Source organism: Podarcis cretensis, assembly GCF_951804945.1.
Source record: "Podarcis cretensis genome assembly, chromosome: 8".
NCBI classification, from domain to species: Eukaryota; Metazoa; Chordata; class Lepidosauria; order Squamata; family Lacertidae; genus Podarcis; species Podarcis cretensis.
This window is the reverse complement of record NC_137177.1, coordinates 90,998,348-91,019,253: the sequence shown is the minus strand read 5'-3', so window position 1 is coordinate 91,019,253 and position 20,906 is coordinate 90,998,348. Positions and strand designations below refer to the sequence as shown.

General features: G+C 47.7%; 1 protein-coding gene across 2 annotated transcripts in view; it reads left to right on the top strand.

Annotated features, from left to right (window-relative positions):
• Positions 1-8,169: 8,169 nt before the first annotated feature.
• KCNIP3 (potassium voltage-gated channel interacting protein 3) overlaps positions 8,170-20,906 on the top strand; it is a 116,684-nt gene continuing 103,947 nt past the window's right edge. The window contains exon 1 of one of the 2 annotated variants that reach the window (XM_079987584.1): positions 8,170-8,512. In XM_079987584.1, the coding sequence (XP_079843710.1) occupies positions 8,498-8,512 (15 nt within the window). In that variant the 5' untranslated portion in view covers positions 8,170-8,497. Of the gene's footprint in view, positions 8,513-20,466; positions 20,629-20,906 lie in introns of those variants that run through there. The other variant, XM_079987585.1, reaches the window with a different exon arrangement.

Sequence of the window (20,906 nt, the reverse complement as noted above, 5' to 3'; positions counted from 1 at the left end):
GATGTGGCTATCAAAAGTTTTTGTTGCATGTGTGTCTTTGGGGAAGAGCAGGGGATGATTTGGGAAACCCAGGAATGTCAGAGGTTGTCTCATGCTGAGTTAGACCAGGGGCTCATCTATCTTAGTATTCTCTACACTGACTGGCAGCTGCTCCCCAGGGTTTGGGACAGAGGACTTTCCCTGCCCTACAACTGGGACTGAACTTGGGGGTTTCAGGGAGCTGTGGTCTTTCCCCCTCAAGACATAGCCTTGATATTTTTGATAAAAATATGTGTCATACCAGGATGAAGGCATAACAAGTAGCCATGAACAAATTTCTCAATTTGTATCAAAAATATAACCTCCACTGATTAATCTGAAGGACAGGAAAACCCATATTGTATTGAAATTTCTATTTCCCCCATCAGTAGCCAGCCAGAGGTGCAGATGCTTTTGTCCAAAACATGTGGAGGGCACCAGATTGGTGAAGCTGCCATGCAAAATCCAGAAGTCACTTGTGAGTTGCCAGTGCACCAGTGCCTTCCTGCAAATAAGGCCAGGCAATTAGAAATACAAAAAAATCTGGAGGTAACTTTAAACGGGGATAATTTCATAAAAATTCCTAAAGTAGGCTTCCTCAACCTTGGCCCTCCAGATGTTTTGAGACTACAATTCCCAGCATCCCTGACCACTGGTCCTGCTAGTTAGGGACCTTGGGATTTGTAGGCCAAAAACATCTGGAGGGCCAAGGCTGAAGAAGCCTGGTTTAGATGAAGGATCACTACTGATGTGTGCAGTCACACCCTGCTTTTACATATGACAAAAAGTCTTGCCAAGTTTTTTAAGTGTTTCAAAACCTATGTAACATGCCTGAGCAAAGGTGGCAGCGTGTCCAAAGAAATGTGCCTCACTCCTATAGTATGTCCACATTCGTGGCTTCAAGCACAAGGAGGTCTTTTTCTCTGCTGCATTTCAAGTTGCATTTCTACACAAGGGAGGGGGTGGGGATGTCTCCACTGTCACACATGACCTTTTGGTTTCCCTGCCCCTGCAACCTCCCACCCCCTGAGGAATTAATGAAACTGTCCTAGGCACATGGGCACTCAGCTGCAGATGCATAATGGCTTTCTCAAATGTACACACCGTTATTAAGAAGCAAATTGCAGCTTAAGTTTTCTAGCTGGGCTGAAGCTGATTTGAGAGAAAGGCATCAAACAGCAGTATTTGTCAAGAAACTACAGCATCAATATGGATTGTGGCTAACGTCACGCAAATGTGGTTTCAAAAACTAGCAGTGGAAATGCGGAGTAAGTGGTCATGTGAACATGCCCTGAAAAACAATTATCTGTTTCCCAGCCTGAAATTTTCTAGAATACTAAATCTTACTAGATCTGGCAACATTTTGTTTTCTCTTAAACCAGCTGAGTGCAGTCAAATTTAGCTACCTTCTGGCAGGGCATTTGAATACAACAGCAGTTTTCTCTGGCAGGATTAAATCTGCTGAAAGCTATAATCGGCCAAATGTTTCAGTTTAGTTTGTTATAATCTGTTGGAGCTTTTTCAAGTGGTAATTTTTATAGCTGGAGATTATTATTATTTTAAGGGGGGGGAGGTTTATAAAAGGACCTTATGCCAGGCTTTGTCAGCCAGGTGCCCTCCAGATGTTTTAGACTCCCAAGTGCTGTCAGGTCCAGCCAGCACGGCTGCCCTCCCATCAGTCCCAGTGTCGTATGGCTGGGCTGACTGGGGCTGATGGGAACATATGGAGAGTGCCAGGCTGGCAGTGTCTACCGTACACTCAAGGCAGTTAAGCATATGTCTGTGTGTTTAAAAAAAGGAAATAGTTTTGAAAATGACACTAAAAGACATTGCCAGTTAAAAAAAGGCAGCCCAGAATAAAACATTTTTCATCCTTTCTTCAGAAAGAGCTGCTTGAAGTCTGCTCCCTTTGTCACTTCTGATGAACGGCCAATTATACTTAATAGTTTGGATAGTGCTCTTTTGTGGAAACACATTATTCACCCTCCAACATGCTCCTGCTTAAGTGGACCACTGCTCCCTCTCCTTGGCCCTCCATGGCTCATGGCTGTTACTTCTCCAAAGCCCTCAGCCAGCTAAAGTCACCAGCTCCCTTAAACAGGAAAGGGGATTCTCTCCTTTGCTGCCTCCAGGGCTCCCCTGGGATCCTGTGCAGCACTATTCTAGCCCTCTGTCTGGCCCTTGGGACTCTGCCCAGGCACCCCTTCAACCCCACCCCCTGCTCTTTCGCATGGCTGCATAGAGGACACTGAGGGAGGAGGGAGTGTGTGTAGAAGCTACCTGCTGTGCAAAGGTAGAATTGGGCCCACCCATTTCTGGCATGTGGCCCTCAGAAGGTTCCCCAGAAGGGCATGTGGCCCTTGGGCAGAAAAGCCCCCCCCCTTCTCTACAGTGCTATCTCTCTTTCACCCCCTTTTCAAATCACTGTTCTCATAGCATATATTTTCCATTAAGGCTTTGGCTCAACCTCTAAAGTGCTCATCTCAAGTGTTTAAAGAGCATCCCACAATCCCTTTGGCTCAGCTCCAATGGCCCCCTTCATCTCCAACAGAAACTGGTCCGCAGCATGTGGGGCTGCACTCGCTCATGGCCATCCTTTGCTAGCCCTGCCCACCCCTCTCTCTGCCTTCTCCATTGCGGAAGCTGTTGAAATGCAGGTTGTAAGCAGCCTGAGAAGGAGAGTGTTTTGGCTTGTTGTGTGCACAGGACATAGCAATCCCCCCCATTTTGCTGATGAGGAACGAAGGGTGAGAGAGCAGCTTGCCCATGACACTCATCCGATTCCTAGACAAACACTGATTCCAAAGCCGGATCCCAGCACGGTGTTCTAGGGCTTCGTCTTGGAGTAGGGGAAGCCACAGCCATGGGTGGCTCAAGAGCATTTTGTGCTTGTGGACAAAGCTGGGTTCTCACAATACGTTTAAAGTACATCTCCCCACTCAAGAGAAGAATCCGGTCATTTCTTCCTCCTAGGGAAGAATCAGTTTTGATTCTCTCAGTTTCTATTTGTTCCATTTAGTTCTCCACATTTCTGCAGCGATTTGCACTTAACAACAACAACAAACACCTCATGAACATTATTCAGCCTTTTGGTGTGAATTTGTCCCAATAAATACATTTTTGTATACAGTTGTTTTTTTTACTAATATGAAGGAAGGCTGTGTGTCGGGTCTCATATTGTTTTGGAAAGTGCAAATTTGATCAATTTGACTTTAAATGTAAAACAAATAACATTCTCCCCATTCCCTGCCCCTCAAAGAGCTGCAATTCCTGGCACTCTTAACATTAAAACTACTATTTCCAGGATTCTTTGCAGGGGAAGTGGTTTAAATGTGCTTTAAATGTATGGTGTGTAAAGAGTCCAGCATGACTTGTTGATGAGTCTACTGTAACTTCAACACTTGTGATGGGACAGCAGCTACCAGAGGGGCTGCTTAGCTCTGCTCTTCTGCACCTCACCGCAGCTGCAGTCCACTCTCCAGCCTCTGCCACTTGAGGCAGCTGCCTCACTCGGCCTAACAGTTGGGCTGCCCCTGCCAAAGGGCACCATTTCTCAGCAGCCTTGAGCTCCCACAGCTTCCTATGTGTTAATTAACTATCATTATCATAACCATTTATTTAGTTATTTTATTTATTTATTTATTCTGCCCTTCATCCATAGATCTCATAGCAGTTCACAGAATAAAAAGACAAGATAAAAACACAGAACACACAATAAAAACCCAAACAAACAAACAAAGAAACCAACCAACCAACCAACCAACCAACCAACCAACCAGTAACCCCCTCCACCCTCTCTCTTCCTTCATAGTAGTTGGCACATTATGATGTCTAAGTTTATCTTTCTATGCAAGTCATGGGGGGGGGGTCTTTGGAAAACAACAACAACCCACAACCCCAGTTTCAATAAGCAATTGCATATTGTGGCATGTCTGCCTTGGAACAACGAAGTGTCAAATGGCAAGACCTCTGCTATGAAATAATAAGCAATTGTTTATTCTGTGGGCAAAAATAGAGCTGTTTACTTCTGATCCTCTTATAATCAGGATAGCTCAAGAGCTGAGCTGCAAAAAGAGGCCTTGAGGCAGTATGTATTATTCATATCCCGTCCTGTGCCTGAGCCATGTAGATTCCAAACACCCACATTTTTGTTCCTCAGCTCAAGGATAGTGACTACCATGGTTCTCCTTTAATCATCGAAGTGCACAGAGATGGCAGCAGTCACATTTAATGTGCACATGACTGACATTTCCTTTCTCAGGCTGACCAAAGGCACTGAGATGCAGTCCGAGCAGATACTGAAATGGTTTCACACTTAAAGGGGCTGGCATTGCATTAAGAACAACCCCCCACCCCAAAAAAATCATCAGTGGACGACTAGCTGGTCAAAACTTTCCATGAAAGATGGAGGTGAAAATAACAGTGAAAAGCAGAGCAAGGCTGAAACCTCCAGATGATATTCTTGTAGAGAATCATGGCCACATGGCCTTCCAGTGAGTCAGGCCATTGGTCTCTCTGGCTCAGTACTGTCTACACGGACTGGCAGCAGCTCTCCAGGACTTCAGAAAGAAGCCTTTCTGCTCTAGCACTGATCTGTAGTGCACCATAGTTAACAGAGATAAACAACAGCCTGTATTTTGTAATAAAAGATCATAACAGGAGAAAGAAGCATGCCAAACACTTAAATGTTATATCCACATTTGGCTTTGACTGAGGTTGCTTGAAGCATCTGACACAGGCTTGTGTCCGTTAAAGCACCAGTCATTAATTTTGTTGAACACATCAAGGGAATGGTGAGATGCACATATGCACACAGTAGTGGCTCTCAAGGCGAAGGTGATTTATTGATTAAACCCCATGTTCTGCCTTTCTGTGGAAAAATGCCCAGGGCAACTTGCAATTACGAAGTTTAAAAAATGATCATTTTAAAACAGATATAAAATAACTCTAAAAACAACCACATCTGAAAGTGGTTGCATGTGAGCAACACATGCATGGGGCTTATAATTCCCAGGGCACTTCCAGACAATCCATTTGTGGAACGATCCACCCGATTTGTTTGCAGGGAGGTTATGCCATGTTGTGTTTGTATGTGACTGAATTCCATCCACAAAATGTCTTGAAGCAGCCAACATCTAATTGGATTCAGTTGAAACGGGTTCCATATAAGGGCTTAACTGCTTTGCTGTTTAGCACTACTCATTTAGAGATCGCCTCCCATTGATAAGACCCCAAAGGGTGGGATGGCAAGGGACGTTTGGGATCTGACTCTTTCCAAGCATCTAACGCAAAACAGAAGAGTTGTTAGAGGCCGAACTAAACACAAACATTTTGACAAGGTATGGTTCCCATATATCACCTGTGTAAACAGAAGTGATTTAACGTCAGATCTCTCATGGCTATGCCATGGATAGTTAAAGCACTGATGAGGCATTCAAAGATTCAATTATTTGACAGGCTCCCCACTCAATTTCCCTCCTCCTCTGTGACTGGTGTGGTGTATGCATGTAACACTGCAGGCTTTGTTGGAGTTTATTAATGTTGTCCTATTATAAAACCAATAAAATGTCTATTTTAAAAAAAGGAAATTGGGAAACAACCCATTGATTTCTGCAGAGCTGAGTGCAAGGCTTGTTAATCCTTGAGAAGCAACAGCTCTCATGAAAATGTGCAAGGAGTATTCCTTTGATAGATGAAGCATCTGCAAAAGGGAAGCAGGTGGGAGGCAACAAAAGGGAATATAACTTGGCAGCTTTAAGGTGAGGTCACCGATTAAGGACAGCATCCACTTTTTAATCTGATTGGGAGAGATGAAGATGGATTTGCCACTGCATGGGTTGCCTTTGAAAGTGCTTTTTGTCTTGTCCTGGGAAAGGCAGCTAGACAAGCGGCAGGACCAGGAAGAAAGTTGAGCCCATTTGTACCAAGTGCCCAGTCCGTGTTTTGCCTCCATGGGGTTGCTAAATTGTTCAAAGATAATTCCAGGATAAAAGAGGCTACTGGCTGTAAAGCATCTCAGAGTAGAGAATCTGTTAACAGCTGAAGGTTGCAAAGTGAGTATAATCTCAGCTGATCTTTGAGAACAAAAGCAAATTCTTTTCTCCTGGAGAAAAGCTCAACACAAACTGAATGCCTACTGCTTTTCCGCTGCCACTTGGAGACCCTGACATGAAAGACTCAATAAAAAGAACAAGGGAGACAGGGATCTACTAATACCCCAGGGACAAGATGCTCTTCTTGTGAAAAACAAGGGCACCTACATTGCCTCAGAAAGGATGTGCTGGCTTGTTTGTTGCAAACAAGCCTTTGGTGTCAGCGCGGGTGGGGGGTGGGGAGAGAGAGCAATAAAATAAAAAATGGAGCTGTGGTAGAGGATAACCTCCTTCCCATTTCAAAGATGGCAAGAGTGTGCTTTGATCTGCCTTTGGTTCTACAGGATAGCTTGAAAACCTATGACAACATACATGCTAGGTGGGGTCCAGAAAGCTACCCGTCAGCTTGGCTAAGACAAAGTGCACAGTGTTGGGTAAGACCCAAAGAGGTGGATCTGGGACTCCAATCCAGTTATAATATTGAAAGCTGCCTTCTACTACGACACTCATTTTGTCCATTGAGGTCAATATTGTCTACTCTTGATTGGCAGTGGCTCTCCAGGGTCTTAGGCAGCACAAGGCGTTTCTCATCCCCTCCTACCTGACTCTTTCCTCCTCCAAATTGGAGATGGGGCAGGCCTGAACCTGGGAGCTGCACGCAGAGTAGAGTATGTACTCGGACCCTGATCTGCGGCATCTACCTGACCTCTTCCCAAAACAAAGAGGAATTTGGGGTATATTCCCCCCCCCCCAAAGTTGCTGTCTGATGTCTAGTTAGACAGTGGAGCCTAGAACACTGGGGCGTATGGGGCACTGCCCCACCATCCTCAAGGTGCTCTCAGCCAGCCCCTAGCAGCGTGCCTCCTTTCTTACAACCAATCAGGGGTTGGCTCTGACTGCTATTTGCTCTGGTTCCGCCTGCTGTTGCTCCCCCTGCCTTCCTGGCACTCTGCCAGTCAGTGCAGACAATACTAGATGACCCCCGTGTTCCTTTCCAACTCTACAGTTCCATTCCATGATGGACCAATGCTCTCAGGACTTATTTTCACTTCCTCTTGTCCCACTGCTTTCCCCCATAGAAAACTGCACTTTAGTGCTCAATTGGAGCAAACAGCAATAGGGTTTTCTGTGGCTTGCTGTTTGTTCTGATTTAGAGCTAAAGAGTGGGTTTTCCCTGGGGAAAGAGCGGGGCAAGGGGGAAACCACTTGGACTAGGGCTTTCTGGGCATGTGGCAAGTGGAAGTGTGGGCGAGCCCTCAGTCAACATAAATCAGCTCCTTGTGTCCCTGTGTACTTCGAGTGTGCCTTCTCTTGTTATCTCAGCAGTGGGGAACCGCCAGCCGACAGTAGGCCCACCAGGATTCTCAATTCACCCCGCCAGGCTGCATCACCCAAGCCATGCCCACTTGCCCTACCCTGACATTGCAGATGAAAAGGTGGAACTCCCTGCTGGAAGCAGAATTTGCACCCCATGCCTTTGTCCCACCCAGCTAGGTTTCAAACTATGATGTGCGCAAATGAAAATGGGCCCCTTGGGGTCACTGCAGTGCCAGGTGAATTTCAGGTGGGTGCATGGGCGTAACTGGGGGGGGGCAGGTGCCCCCCAGGTCAAGTAAAACAATAGACATACTTAACTAACTGACCAATCATGTTGTTTCTGCCTCACCAACAAAGTCCTGCTCCCCCTAACAAAAACCCTGCCTACGCCCATGGGTGGGTGGCCCCACCCACCAGTCAAAGCTGGCTCCCGTTGGGTGGGGGAGATCAGGATCTGGCCCTCTGGCTGGCCCCAATTCCCTCACTCCTGTGTTCTTCCCGTCTCCTTCCTTCCGGTCAAGGTCTTCCACAGACACAGGCAGCAAGAACGTCTGCCTTTCACAGACCCGGACCCCTCCGTACTGATAGGGGGTGCCCCTTTAAATCCCCCTGGCGGTCTGTGCGGGGGCCATGGGGTTCATGTATTCAGCTCAGGGGCTGCATTAGGAAAGAGAGAGCAAAGGGGGAGGGGGCGCTGAGAGTTCGGTTGCTATGGAAACTGGCAGCCTAGGCTGGCATGTTGCCTAACAGAGAGTGGGAATAATGGTTCAATAGGTAAACTTGGCACAGGGGTGTTCTCTTTTGTTGAGGATGCTTCCACAAGGACAAAGGCAGCTGGCAGGGCCCCTTCGCTCCACTTTTCCGCCTCTTCTTCGCTCAGCCGCCAAGGCAGGCCTGGCGAGAGCAGCCTCAAGGGAACAACTCCCAGGGAAGTCGCAGGAGCAACAGCCGGCGCTGTTTGGATTTTGTAGGCCAGAGAGAGAGAGAGAGAGACCACCTCGCACCAACCCCCACATTGGGACTGAATCCACAAAACGGCCGAAAACCACCCTCAAGTTTCCAGCAAGGAGATGTTTGAGAACCTGGTGAGTAAATGCCACGCGAAAGTGAAGCCTGCAGGTGGGGTGGCAGATGCTCGGAAGAAAATCTCTGCCTCTGAGGTTGCATGGGTCCCATCCACACCTTCCATTTAAAGGACTCTTATACCACTTTAACAGCAGTGGCTTCCACCAAAAGAACACTGGGAACTGTAAAAAAGGTAAGGGAACCCTGGCAGTTAAGTCCAGTCAAAGGTGACTCTGGGGTTGTGGAGCTCATCTCACTTTCCGGCTGAGGGAACCAGCAGGACTAAATCGTTTCTGGCACAACAGGACACCGTGAGCACCAGAGCGCACGGAAATGCCATTTACCTTCCCACTGCAGTGGTACTATTTGCTCTTGCTGGTATGCTTTTGAACTGCTGGGTTGGCAGGAGCTGGGACAGAGCAATGGGAGCTCAACCCATCATGCAGATTTGAACCGCTGACCTTCCGATCAGCACGACCAGCAAGAGGCTCAGTGGTTTAGACCACTGGGAGCTGTAGTTTGTTATGGGCCCCCTAATAACTCTTAGTAACCCTTAGCAAACTACAGTTCCCATAATTTTGGGGGGAAGTCGTCACTGTTAAAGTAGTACTAGAGTACTTTAAATGGACTATATGGATAGAGCCATAGCCATAAAGTTGTGTAAGTTGTGCATTTCTTGCACAAATGCATGCCTTGTGTTTGTGAATGCAGGCAAGCTGGGTATATAGGAAAATTTAAAATGTGCATAAAAGTGAAATAATATATGATGCTTGTTCCTGTGATCATAGTTGACTAGTTCACACGTACCTTGGTTAGAACTCATTTTTCCTACACTTGGTGACTAGTAGCAGGCACCGCATGCGTGCACTGAGTCCTTTGGAAAACTTTGCTTAAGGCGGAGGTTTTCAACCTTTTTGGGTCCTTTTTCTGCAGACTCCTGCAGGGCTCAGGAGCCCAGTTATGTCACCTCTTGCCTGCAGAGCCGGCAGCGCCTCCCCCCTCCCTTGTGGAGGGTTCCCTCAGCCTCCTCTTCTCCCCTCTCCTTGGGAGCTGCTGCCCCTGGTCTCTGAGCTGCCCCCCCCCACCTCCAAAAGAGGTGCCTCCTCACACTGCCCCACTGGGGCCTGGGAAACACCCCCTGGCCAGCCCCAGAGGCACCTTTTGCCTGGGGAGCTAGTAGCCAGGGCTGCTGCAACAAACAGTTGTGCAAGCCTTTGGGAGGCGGAGACTCGAGAGGGCATCAGAGGAGGGAGGGAAGGAAAGTGGGACAGAGGCCAGTGTTGCCCATGGCACCCCTGACCACCATTCAAGGCACCCCAGGGGGCCATGGCACACTGGTTGAAAAACTACTGGCTTAAGGTGATGTGGATGTTCTTTCTGTGGTACCATATCCACACATGCCATTTGTGACTTGATGCTGCAGTGATCAACTTGCATGTATCTTCAAGTTTATAGCAGTTAATTGTTCAGAAATCAAGAGGTGTATTGGCACGTGTGAGACAGTCCAAGTGTAATCATGTATAATTAAATGATGTGAATCCTACACTTCCAATATGTCCTTCCGTTAGATCCCGTTATGGCCTCCCTTTCTCATTGGATGAAGTGCCACATATCATGTACAGTGGTACCTCAGGTTACATACGCTTCAGGTTACAGACTCTGCTAACCCAGAAATAGTGCTTCAGGTTAAGAACTTTGCTTCAGGGTAAGAACAGAAATTGGGCTCCGGTGGCACGATGCCAGCAGGAAGCCCCATTAGCTAAAGTGGTGCTTCAGGTTAAGAACAGTTTCAGGTTAAGAACGGACCTCCGGAACGAATTAAGTACTTAACCCGAGGTACCACTGCATTCCTATTTGTGTCCCTATTTACCAGGGACAGTCTGGTGCCCATCTTGGAACATCATGGTCAGGGTTCAGGCCTCTCCTGCCAGGTCTCCAGAAGTAATATTTCGGATTGGAGGATAGATATGTCCTCTTTTCGCCAACAAACATGCTCTAAAGGACGTGTAAGGATGCACTTCCTGCACCATACATGCTGAGGTGTGTTTTGAGTAGTGATAGTATATAATCACACTGGTGTGTTTTGCTAATGTACTGTTAATGAAAAGAAGTAACACCAAATTGACTTTTAAACTGGTAAAGAGCAGAGCAGCCAAGGCTCTGCTAGTGTTGCCATATTTCCAAAAGTAAAAACCAGGACACCATGAAAGTTGTTGAGCTTGACTTGCCTAAGATCCAGGATAAATCTGGGTGTATGGCAGCCCAGGCTCTGCCCTCCGTGAGCGGCCACCGATTGGCCTGTTTGAACAGGCATTTTGGTGGGCAACCAGCCCCGAGATCCTGAGGCTATGGGGGATTCCTTGCAATGCTGGGAAGTGAGCCTGGCCAGTGATGGGGATCGAGGCCTGAGCAAGAGGGACTGCAAGCACCGCCCCCCAGGAAAGCCGTGAGCGGCCATTATTGCAGAGTAAATGCATATAGCACACAACTGAAAAAACAGAGTCCCACCACCTTTGGGGCCCATGGGCACCTCTGGAACTTAGACAAAGAGGACTGCTATGTGGGAAGGTGCTTCCAAGCTTTTTTAGATTTCATTTTTCTTTCACATATGAAACACAACTCACCGGACCAGTAGTTGAATAATGATTGCTCACTTCACTGAAGGCTGAGAGACAAGTTGCTTGCTCAAGAAACGGAGTGGAAGGCAGAGTTGTGATCTGAGTGCTAAACTCATAGCCAATCCTTTCCCTCCACCTTGTTTTGCTGCAGCATAATGCCCATTTCACAGAAGCCATATAACTTGCCCAAGAAACTGAAGGCAGATCCACACCATACATTGAAAACACACTTGACACACATTTTTCTTATTGATTTTTAAATGCTGCTTTTAATTTATGTGCTTGTTTGCTGTGACAAAAGAAAAACTAATAAATCAATAATTAATAAATAAATAAATAAATATCAACAATAAAACACGACTTCCTCCAAAGACACTGGTCTTCCTCTCAAAGAGCTACAATTCCCAGCACCTTTAACAAACTACAGCTCCCAGAATTGTTTGGGAGAAGCCTTGTGGTTTAAATGTGCACTGAATGTATTTTATTTGAATTTTTATTTGAATGGTTGTTTGATGTTTAAATGCCTGGTGTGGATTTGCCCTGAGTACAAGACAGTACATTTACTTTAGCAATGTGCAGTTCTGGGGGTGGGGGTGGGAGAGAGAGAGAGAGAGAGAGAGGTGAAGGGGCTTGGTAATTTATCTTTGATATGAGAACAGAAGTGTGGCAAATATGCCTCTATTTGTGTTGGTGCAGCCATTTGAGATCATTTGTGATACCATCTGCCCTGTTCTGGTGAGAGGCCTTGTTCCTGCGGGGGGGGGGGGGAGGGGGGGGACTGGTCTTCTGCAGCACAACCACATTCCTCAAGTAAACCGGGTGTGATGGGACTCCTCGCGTGCTCAGTGGTCACATGTACCCACATGCTGTGCTGAATTGTTATCATTATCACAAAACTAAAGCAGTTCAAAAGCTGTCAGGAAAAAGATGCACACTTGAAGACGAGGAGGAGAACAAATCAGGCATCAGGGCTGGGCCAGCAAAGAGAGACAAAAATAGTTTAGCTGAAAACGTAACACCTGTCAAACTGTAAGGACTGAGATTTCCATATTAAAGAGAAAAAGAGAGAAAGCAGGGCTTTGAAATTCAAAGAAACTTCCTCACCCTGTGCCATCAAATAAAAAATGCCACATCATTTTCTCTCTCCAGCTGGTTAAACATAGTAGTGAGGTAGCAAATTCAGAAGTACGGGGGCAGGGGGGAGAGGGGGAGAGGGGGTCCCCTTCATGCTAGGCACAGCCACATCCCCTCACAGCCATGCGAAGGCCCAGCCTTCTAAGATTATGCAACCTTCTAATATTATACAATATAATTATATAATAATTATAATTAGGGATGCACTGCAACAATCAGTGCAGATCTTCCTGTATTGCCTTTCAGCTAGATCTACTGTTTTCTGGGCCTTATAAATGGGTAGTGATTTGGAGTGCTCCAATATCTTATTTCAGAGCGACATAAATTGATGTAACAGAACTTGCACACCAGTCTCTTGAAACATAGAAGCGCCTTGTGATTTCAGATCTCCTAAATGCTTCACTTTGAGCCTACAGAACAACCTCTTGGTGTTCTTCCTGTGTGCTTTCTCCAGTGAAAGCAACCCTCAGAGGCTGACTCACCTCATAGAATCATAGGATTGTAGAGTTATAAGGTACCCCAAGGGCCATCTAGTCCAACCCTCTGCAGTACAGGAATCACACATCTTATCACTCTGATTGGCTCCAACCAGCACAAAGGGAGGTGGTGAAAAGTTCCTATTTCACACTGACTGGGAGCTCTAGGACGAGGGAGACAGGGACCCTGCTTCAGAAATATTAACACGACTTCAACCATGGACTGCTATACATTTGGTTAGACATCTGGATTCAGATTGGCTCTTAATTCCTATAAACAAAATGATGACAGAGTTCAAAATCAACAGATTTGTTGAGGTCAGCTGTGGTCATTACAGGCACCCTCCAAATTACACGTATTCAACTAGAGCGTGTTCAGCTTTATGCACTTAGCATAATAATAATGGGGGTGTATCAAGGAAATTTGTTTATTTTTCAGTCCCACCGACCACTGAACCCAATGGTGCTCCCACTATACGCAATTATGCGTGGTACCCGGGAACGTAACTCCTGTGGAAGCAGGAAATCACCTGTATAGGGCAACCTGTTCCATCCTGGTACCCTGCATATGTTGCTTTGCAGTACATCTCCCATCAGCCCCTGGTGGGCCTGATGATGGGAGCTGGGAGTCCAAAACATCTGGAGAGCACCAAGTTGTTGAAGGCTATTAGAGTAACTAATTTTGGGGCTGGACCCATTTCCAGGAGGGTGCCTGTATTAGTCAATTGCAGCAAAGAGAGTCCTGCAACGCATTAAAGAATAACCAACTAGTTATTGTGGCATATGTTTTGTGGATTACAGTACACTTTACTGATTATGTGGACAAAAGTTTATGTCTTTTGGACTGGAGAGATTCTGGCATTTGGGTGGGCTAAGGAGCAGAGGAGAGAGCCCAGTGGAAGCTTAAGGGCAGAGTAGGGTCCAGTCCTCCCTGCTAACCTGAGTAGGAAAGGAAGGAAGTCTAACAAAGTTCCGCTTCTCCCCATGAAGACTACTTTGACATTTTATTCAAATGTTAATTTTTTAAAAAAAAAAAAACCAGCAACACTTGTTTGCTGGTGCCTTGAGCATATGTTTAGTCTGCTTACTGGATAATCAAGCACTGGTTGGGGCTGATGCAAGTTGGAGTCCAAAGCCACTGGAGGACAGTTGGTTGGTGAACTAATGTTATTTCTGAATAAGGAAATATTGCTGGTACGGAGGGGTCCTTTTAGTGAAAGTTTGGAGAGCAAGCCAGAGGTGAAAGTAATGCCCCCTAAATTATCTCTCTTTATTCAGCACCGAAATAAAAGTGTTCCTCTGCTGCTGGAACACTGACTGGGAATTCATTCCGCACAGAGATTTCCATCTCCACCAGCAGAATCAGACAGCTGCTTCTAGCTGATGGAGAATGCGAGAGAGAGAGAGAGAGAGAGAGAGAGAGAGAGAGAGAGAAGGAGTTGCCTTGCAATTATAATTAGATCCCAGAGTCCAAATAAATGTGATAAGGCTGCCAGATACAAATTGTCTATTCATACTGATTTTGTAAGTTTCCCCTTCGAAAAGGAGGAGCCAACCTTCTGTATCAGGAAAGTGCAATGCATTTCTTTGGGAAGTGGGGGAACTGCCACAGGATGGAGATTTAGACACTTATGAATGGCATGGAGAAAACAGCTGAAGAGTCTTTCTCTGCCCCTCTCATGAAGGGTGGAGAGCCTTTTTCAGTCCAAGGGCCACATTCACTTCTCAGCAACCTTGCAGGGGCCACATGACAGGGGTGGGCAGTGCCAGAGACAAAAACAGGCAGAGCAATAAGTGTGAATTCTGCCTTTGCACACTTGCAAAGTTAGTTTCTTCACACTCCCGCATCACTCTCCATCCTCCACCCAGTCATGCAAGAAGCATTGTCAGGGTTCAAGGGCACATTCCAGCCAGGCAAAAACACCCATGAAGAGGGGCTGGAGAGGATGCGGCCTGGGGAGAGTCTGATAAAGAGGTCTTAAGGGCACATTTGGGCCCCTAGGTCTGCGCTTCTCATCCCAGAGGAACCTTTAGAGCAGCTCTGCAAATTAGGTCAGTATTAGTTTCCTCGTATTACCTGGAACATTCTAAAGTGCAGTATAAATGGCAAGCACGATTGTATTCTTATGAATGAGCCATTTGTGCGTAGGAAATGGTACAGCTACCAGTGCCATTGTCTGTAAGTGTCAAACAGACCATCCTGACATTCCTTCTGGAATTAAAAAGTGCAGCTACAGAACTTCCACATCAGTGGAGCAGGGATGACGTGCCACTACTTATTTCACAGCAGGGAACAGTGACATCATCTCCTGGGGGGCTGTTTGCCAGTTCCCTGCACGCCAACTAAATAAACTTTGCTCAGGGAGAGACCCACCAAATAAATGAGCTCAACAGAGGAAGAGGCAGATTCTGTTAGCTGAAGTTCCTTCATTATGACGAAATGTCATGTCACATAAATGCAGCAAGCTTTTGAGCCACCATGAGCTCTTCATCGGGCTGGATGTTACATAACTTGGGAGGCAGGAAGTGAGAGAAAATCTGGCTCTGTATTGATGTTGCAATGTCTGCATTGGTCAAAATTCATTTTTGTTGCATAGTCTTAGAAGGTGTGTGGCTCTGGGGGTTGCCATGAAGAAAGAGCATCTGGGCTTTGGAAATTTCCCACTATGCTCCTCTTCTGCATGGTTTCTCCTGCTCCAGGGATGAACAGAATTGCCCTTTCTGATTATGGTGGACCAAACAGGAGGTACCAGGATGAGAATCCTGCAGCAATGACTTAGAAGGGAAGGTGAGAGGTAGGGTGCCAAATGTTGGCCTCACAACAGAGCACTGTTGCATCACTGCGTGAATGCACCCTCAGATGTATTTGATCTCACTGTCAGTCAAGGGGGGACTTTTAATGTGAAACTATGCTTGCTGGTGTCTGTGCTGAGTTTTCAAATTCAAGATTGGGGTGCAGACTGCCCTGTTTTCTCAGTTCTTGTCCTTCTTGGTTGATAAAAGTTAGGCAGGGGGTAGTTGATAAAAGTTAGGCAGGGGGTAGTTTTCAGGGAAACTACCCCCTGCCTCTTGAGAGTCCCATGGACTGAAAGAAGATCAAACATATCCATTCTTAAGGAAATCAGCCCTGAGTGCTCACTGGAAGGACAGATTGTGAAGCTGAGGCTCCAGTACTTTGGCCACCTCATGAGAAGAGAAGACTCCCTGGAGAAGACCCTGATGTTGGGAAAGATGGAGGGCACAAGGAGAAGGGGACGACAGAGGATGAGATGGTTGGACAGTGTTCTCGAAACTACAAACATGAGTCTGACCAAACTGCGGGAGGCAGTGGAAGACAGGAGTGCCTGGCGTGCTCTGGTCCATGGGGTCACGAAGAGTCGGACACGACTAAACAACTAAACAACAACAACAAACAGTTTCAGGGACTCGTGAATGCCTTGATGCAGGAGAGGGAAGGCCCAAAGCAAAGCCTCAAAGGAGACTGTGTTGTGCTTCCTTCTTAAGAGGGTCTCCCTGGACCCAGAGGTTTACACTATAACTATAGCTCAGTTGCAGATATTCCCTTTGGGGGCAAAGTACTCAAGATGTAGGTAGACACAACTTCAGACATGCTTGGAGAAAGCAGAGTACAGTGGTACCTCGGGTTACAGACCCTTCAGGTTACAGACTCCGCTAACCCAGAAATAGTACCTCGGGTTAAGAACTTTGCTTCAGGATGAGAACAGAAATCGCACGGTAGCGGCAGTGGGAGGCCCCATTAGCTGAAGTGGTACCTCAGGTTAAGAACAGTTTCAGGTTAAGAATAGACCTCAATAATGAATTAAGTTCTTAACCCAGGATACCACTGTATCTGGACCCATTTTAATCCAGCTTCAGGCCTGGATTTGGCACTGAAACTGCCTCTGTCACCATGATTGATGACCCTTATCAGGACAGAAGGAGAGCAACCATGTAAATAAACCATGATACCTCTATAGCTTCTGATGCCATTGGCCGTAGTATCCTCCTGGACCACCTTCAGGGATTGTGTGTTGAAAGCCCTGCCTGGTAGTAGTGGTTCCGATCCTATCACCAGATGCTGTTCCTGCTCACTCCCCTGGGGATTGACTTGCAGGGTCCCCCAAGGCTCAGTCTTCTCTCCCATGCTCTTTGAGATCTAACTGAAGCTGTTGGGAGCATCTTTAGGAGATTTGGACTGAGGTGTCACCAATATGTGGATGGCACCAAGCTCTAACTCCCTGCACCACTTGAACTTGGCTTGAGTTTTGCTCTTAGCTGCAATCCCTAAATGTTCTCCAAGCACGATTCCCAAGGCACTAGGCAGAGACAGCCTGCCCTCACCCCCTAGGTGTTAGAATCATAGAATCATAGAATCATAGAGTTGGAAGAGACCACAAGGGCCATCGAGTCCAACCCCCTGCCAAGCAGGAAACACCATCAGAGCACTCCTGACATATGGTTGTCAAGCCTCTGCTTAAAGACCTCCAAAGAAGGAGACTCCACCACACTCCTTGGCAGCAAATTCCACTGTCAAACAGCTCTTACTGTCAGGAAGTTCTTCCTAATGTTTAGGTGGAATCTTCTTTCTTGTAGTTTGGAACCATTGCTCCGTGTCCGCTTCTCTGGAGCAGCAGAAAACAACCTTCCCTCCTCTATGTGACATCCTTTTATATATTTGAACATGGCTATCATATCACCCCTTAACCTCCTCTTCTCCAGGCTAAACATGCCCAGCTCCCTTAGCTGTTCCTCATAAGGCATCGTTTCCAGGCCTTTGATCATTTTGGTAGCCCTCCTCTGGACACGTTCCAGTTTGTCAGTGTCCTTCTTGAACTGTGGTGCCCAGAACTGGACACAGTACTCCAGGTGAGGTCTGACCAGAGCAGAATACAGTGGCACTATTACTTCCCTTGATCTAGATGCTATACTCCTATTGATGCAGCCCAGAATTGCATTGGCTTTTTTAGCTGCCGCGTCACACTGTTGGCTCATGTCAAGTTTGTGGTCAACCAAGACTCCTAGATCCTTTTCACATGTACTGCTCTCCTCCAGCTCTGCCCAGGTGCCACTAGGCTCCGACTTTATCCCAGCAGGCTCCACCCTGACCTCATCCTAATCTGACATAGAGCGGGGGTGCAATTTCCAGGAAGTCTGTCCCCTCCCCGCAACAAAATCCATTAAGGGTTTTCTTTTTGGAACCCCTCACCAGATATCATCAGCTATTTTTTAGGAGCAGGAGAGATCTCCTGCATCACATGTCCTGATGATGTTATGTGTCTAAATGTGAATATGTATATTCCCAGGAGACAGTAGGGGAATGAAGTTAACATCCCAGAATGTATCTGATGGAACTGTGTGTGTGTGTGTGTGTGTGTGTGTGTGTGTGTGTGTGGTTTATGTGCTGCACACTCACTGTTCCTTAATCTCAGCTTCCTACATCTTAAGATCAAGCCCATGCTGGATCCCTTTGTTTACATCATCTAAAATAGCTGTACCTTTTCTCAACCTCTGTCAAATGCTGGTGGATATGAAAAGTATAATATCAGCTCAGCTCAGAAAGCGGAAGGCTGAGACGAAGCAAGCAAGAGGGACAGGCACTTCATGCCTTGGAGCAAAGTGACTTTGATGGCACTTTGTAATGTTAACGGTTTGACAGTTTGGTTCCTCAGTTGGACCCGGCTCCTTTTTCCGAAATAAGTCTATAAAAAAGAAACCAGCAAGAAAACAAATGGGACAGCCTTGAGGCATATCATACATTTTGGCTAAGTATGGACTACAGTTCCCATTGCTAATGATGGTTTTCTCCAGGCTTAGACATGATTCTTTGATTGAATGGGGTGGAGGGAGGGCTGAACTATTTATGAGCACTCAGCGCATATCGGAGAGAGTGGATGTGTGTAATGCACGAGAGCAATGTAGAATGAGAATACGGTGTATTGGATTGGGGTCTGTTTTCCTATATATCAAGTCAAACTTGCCTTTGGCTGCACTGATGGCTGTAGAGAGGTGAATAGGGCATCAAATAAAACACAGAATGTGTAGTTTTGTGGAGGAATAGTACAGGGGGCTTTGGTTTTGTTTTTTGCACTTTATCTCCCAAGTTACACAAATTCACCCAAAGGGGAAGGGGACTTTGCTACACAACACAAGCTGCAGCAGGGCCAGCCCTACCAGTTGCTGCAAACCACAGGAGGGGTTTCTTCCAGGCAGCTGGTTGGCCGCTGTGAGAATGCTGGACTGGATGGGCCATTGGCCCAAGGGAAGGAGTGGGCCGCAGTTCATTCTCCCTCCAGAACCCCCTGGCCATTTTCTTTTGTTGCAGGACTGAGCTAGGATGTGCCTCCCAGTTTACGCTGGACTCCCTAAAGAGGGATGCTCCCAGGTGCAATGGAGGGTGCGATCCCATCTCCATGTGGAAGAAAGATGCAGCTTCTGGTCCAGTTAAGTTTTGTGCATTCATGGAATGGGAAGGGCTGCTATCTTGCCCTTTGCCTCAGGCAGCAGAAGGTCTTGGGGTGGGTCTCTGAAACCTCCTTAGTTATTGCCTGCAGGAGCTCTGTCCTTAGCTAATCAAATGAGCTCCCACTCAACATTGAATGAGGAGCTGGAGCACCAGTTCACAAATCTCCCAGCTGCTGAGATATTTTCAGCACAAAAACTGTCCCCATGTAAATCCTAGGGAGAGACGGGGTGGTGTGTTGTTGGTGGGATGGGGTTCAGTAGAAAAGGGAGTAGGCGGTGGCACCACAGATAAGCAGGCTATGTGAGTGAGCGGAGGAGGGGGAAAGGCTCAGAGAAGGTACTGGATGCAGATGTATGGGGGCCTCCACTTAGCAATCAGTTCATTTTATGGATGCTTTGTATTGCTATTTATTCAGCTGAGATCACAGAATTGTAGAGCTGGAAGGGATCCCGAGTCATCTAGTCCAACCCCCTGCAACGCAGAGATGGTTAGGCTCTATAATTTCCAGCCACTGGAAAATACTCATTATGTCAGACTCCTAATGCCGGCTTTTCTTGGGACATGAGCCTGAGATGGCAGGTGCTACGTGTGGCCCTTGAGGCATGTTTTGCTGGGCACTTGAAACCCACAGGCAGGTTGGCTTCTCCCTGTGCTGAGCTCTTGGTGTGAAGGTGCTCAGGACATGGAGAGACAGAGAGGAAGCAGGCTCTAGGGCTGCCTCCCCCAGCCTGGTGCTTTCCAGCTGTTTTGGACTGCCAGCCTCAGCATTGCATGACTGCCTGGTGGCAATTGGAAAAGGCTCTTCTAAGGCTGAGTCCCAGCAGAGTCCAACTAAGCTCAGTCTCCGACATCATTTAATTAGAAATAGAAATATCAGTAGGCATCCATTGCAAGTTCATCCAAACTCCTGTTCCCATCAAAGTAGTTGGGCAAAGATGGGATGAGAAATGGTTCCGGCGGCCCCAGCGGAATCTCCGGCAGTGCCAGGGGCTGCCAGCTACGACCCAGATGCACAGACAGAACCCAACTCTTTAGGGGGGAGGGCATTTGGGCAGAGGCGGCCTTCCTCACCCCTCGGCCCCGCCATCGCCTCCCGAAGGCACAGGAGCGGGGGGGGGGGGGGGGCGAAGGGAAGTTGGCAACCCCCGAGAGGCAGGAGCTTGAGAGAGCGGGGCGCTGGGCTCCGGGCTCGCTGCCCAGGAGGCACCTGCCCGGGGGCGGGGGCGGGGCGGGGCCGAGGAGCCGAGGGAGTGAACGCCAACGCCGCCGTGCAGACGGGCGGGCGGGTGGCTTTTCGCTCGGCATCGGCTCAGCTGCCGGCTTGGGAGGGGACGAGCCGCGCTCCGCCGCCGGTGCCCAGCGCGTTACATCACGGCCAGCTCCGCCGCCTCGTCCTCTTGCCGCCGCCGCCGCCCCGCGGAAGCTCCGCCAAGCCCGCCATGCAGGTAACGGGGTCCGGGGGGGGGGCGCCTCCGGGTGCCCCTCGGGGCGGGAGGCGGAAGGGAAAGTTTGTCTCCGGGGTGGCAGCCCCCCCCCCATCCTTTGGGGGCGCCGGAAGCGGAGCCCAAAGTGGGCGAAGGAAGCGGGTTCTGGGAACTGTTGCTGTTGCTGGTTTTCAAGTGCTTCTCCGCACTTCTGATGTTGAGAGCACAGTCGGGTTTCGTTTCAGCCTTGCAACAATCCTGCAAGGGAGGTTAGGAGGGTGGAGGAGGGAGAAAATAAA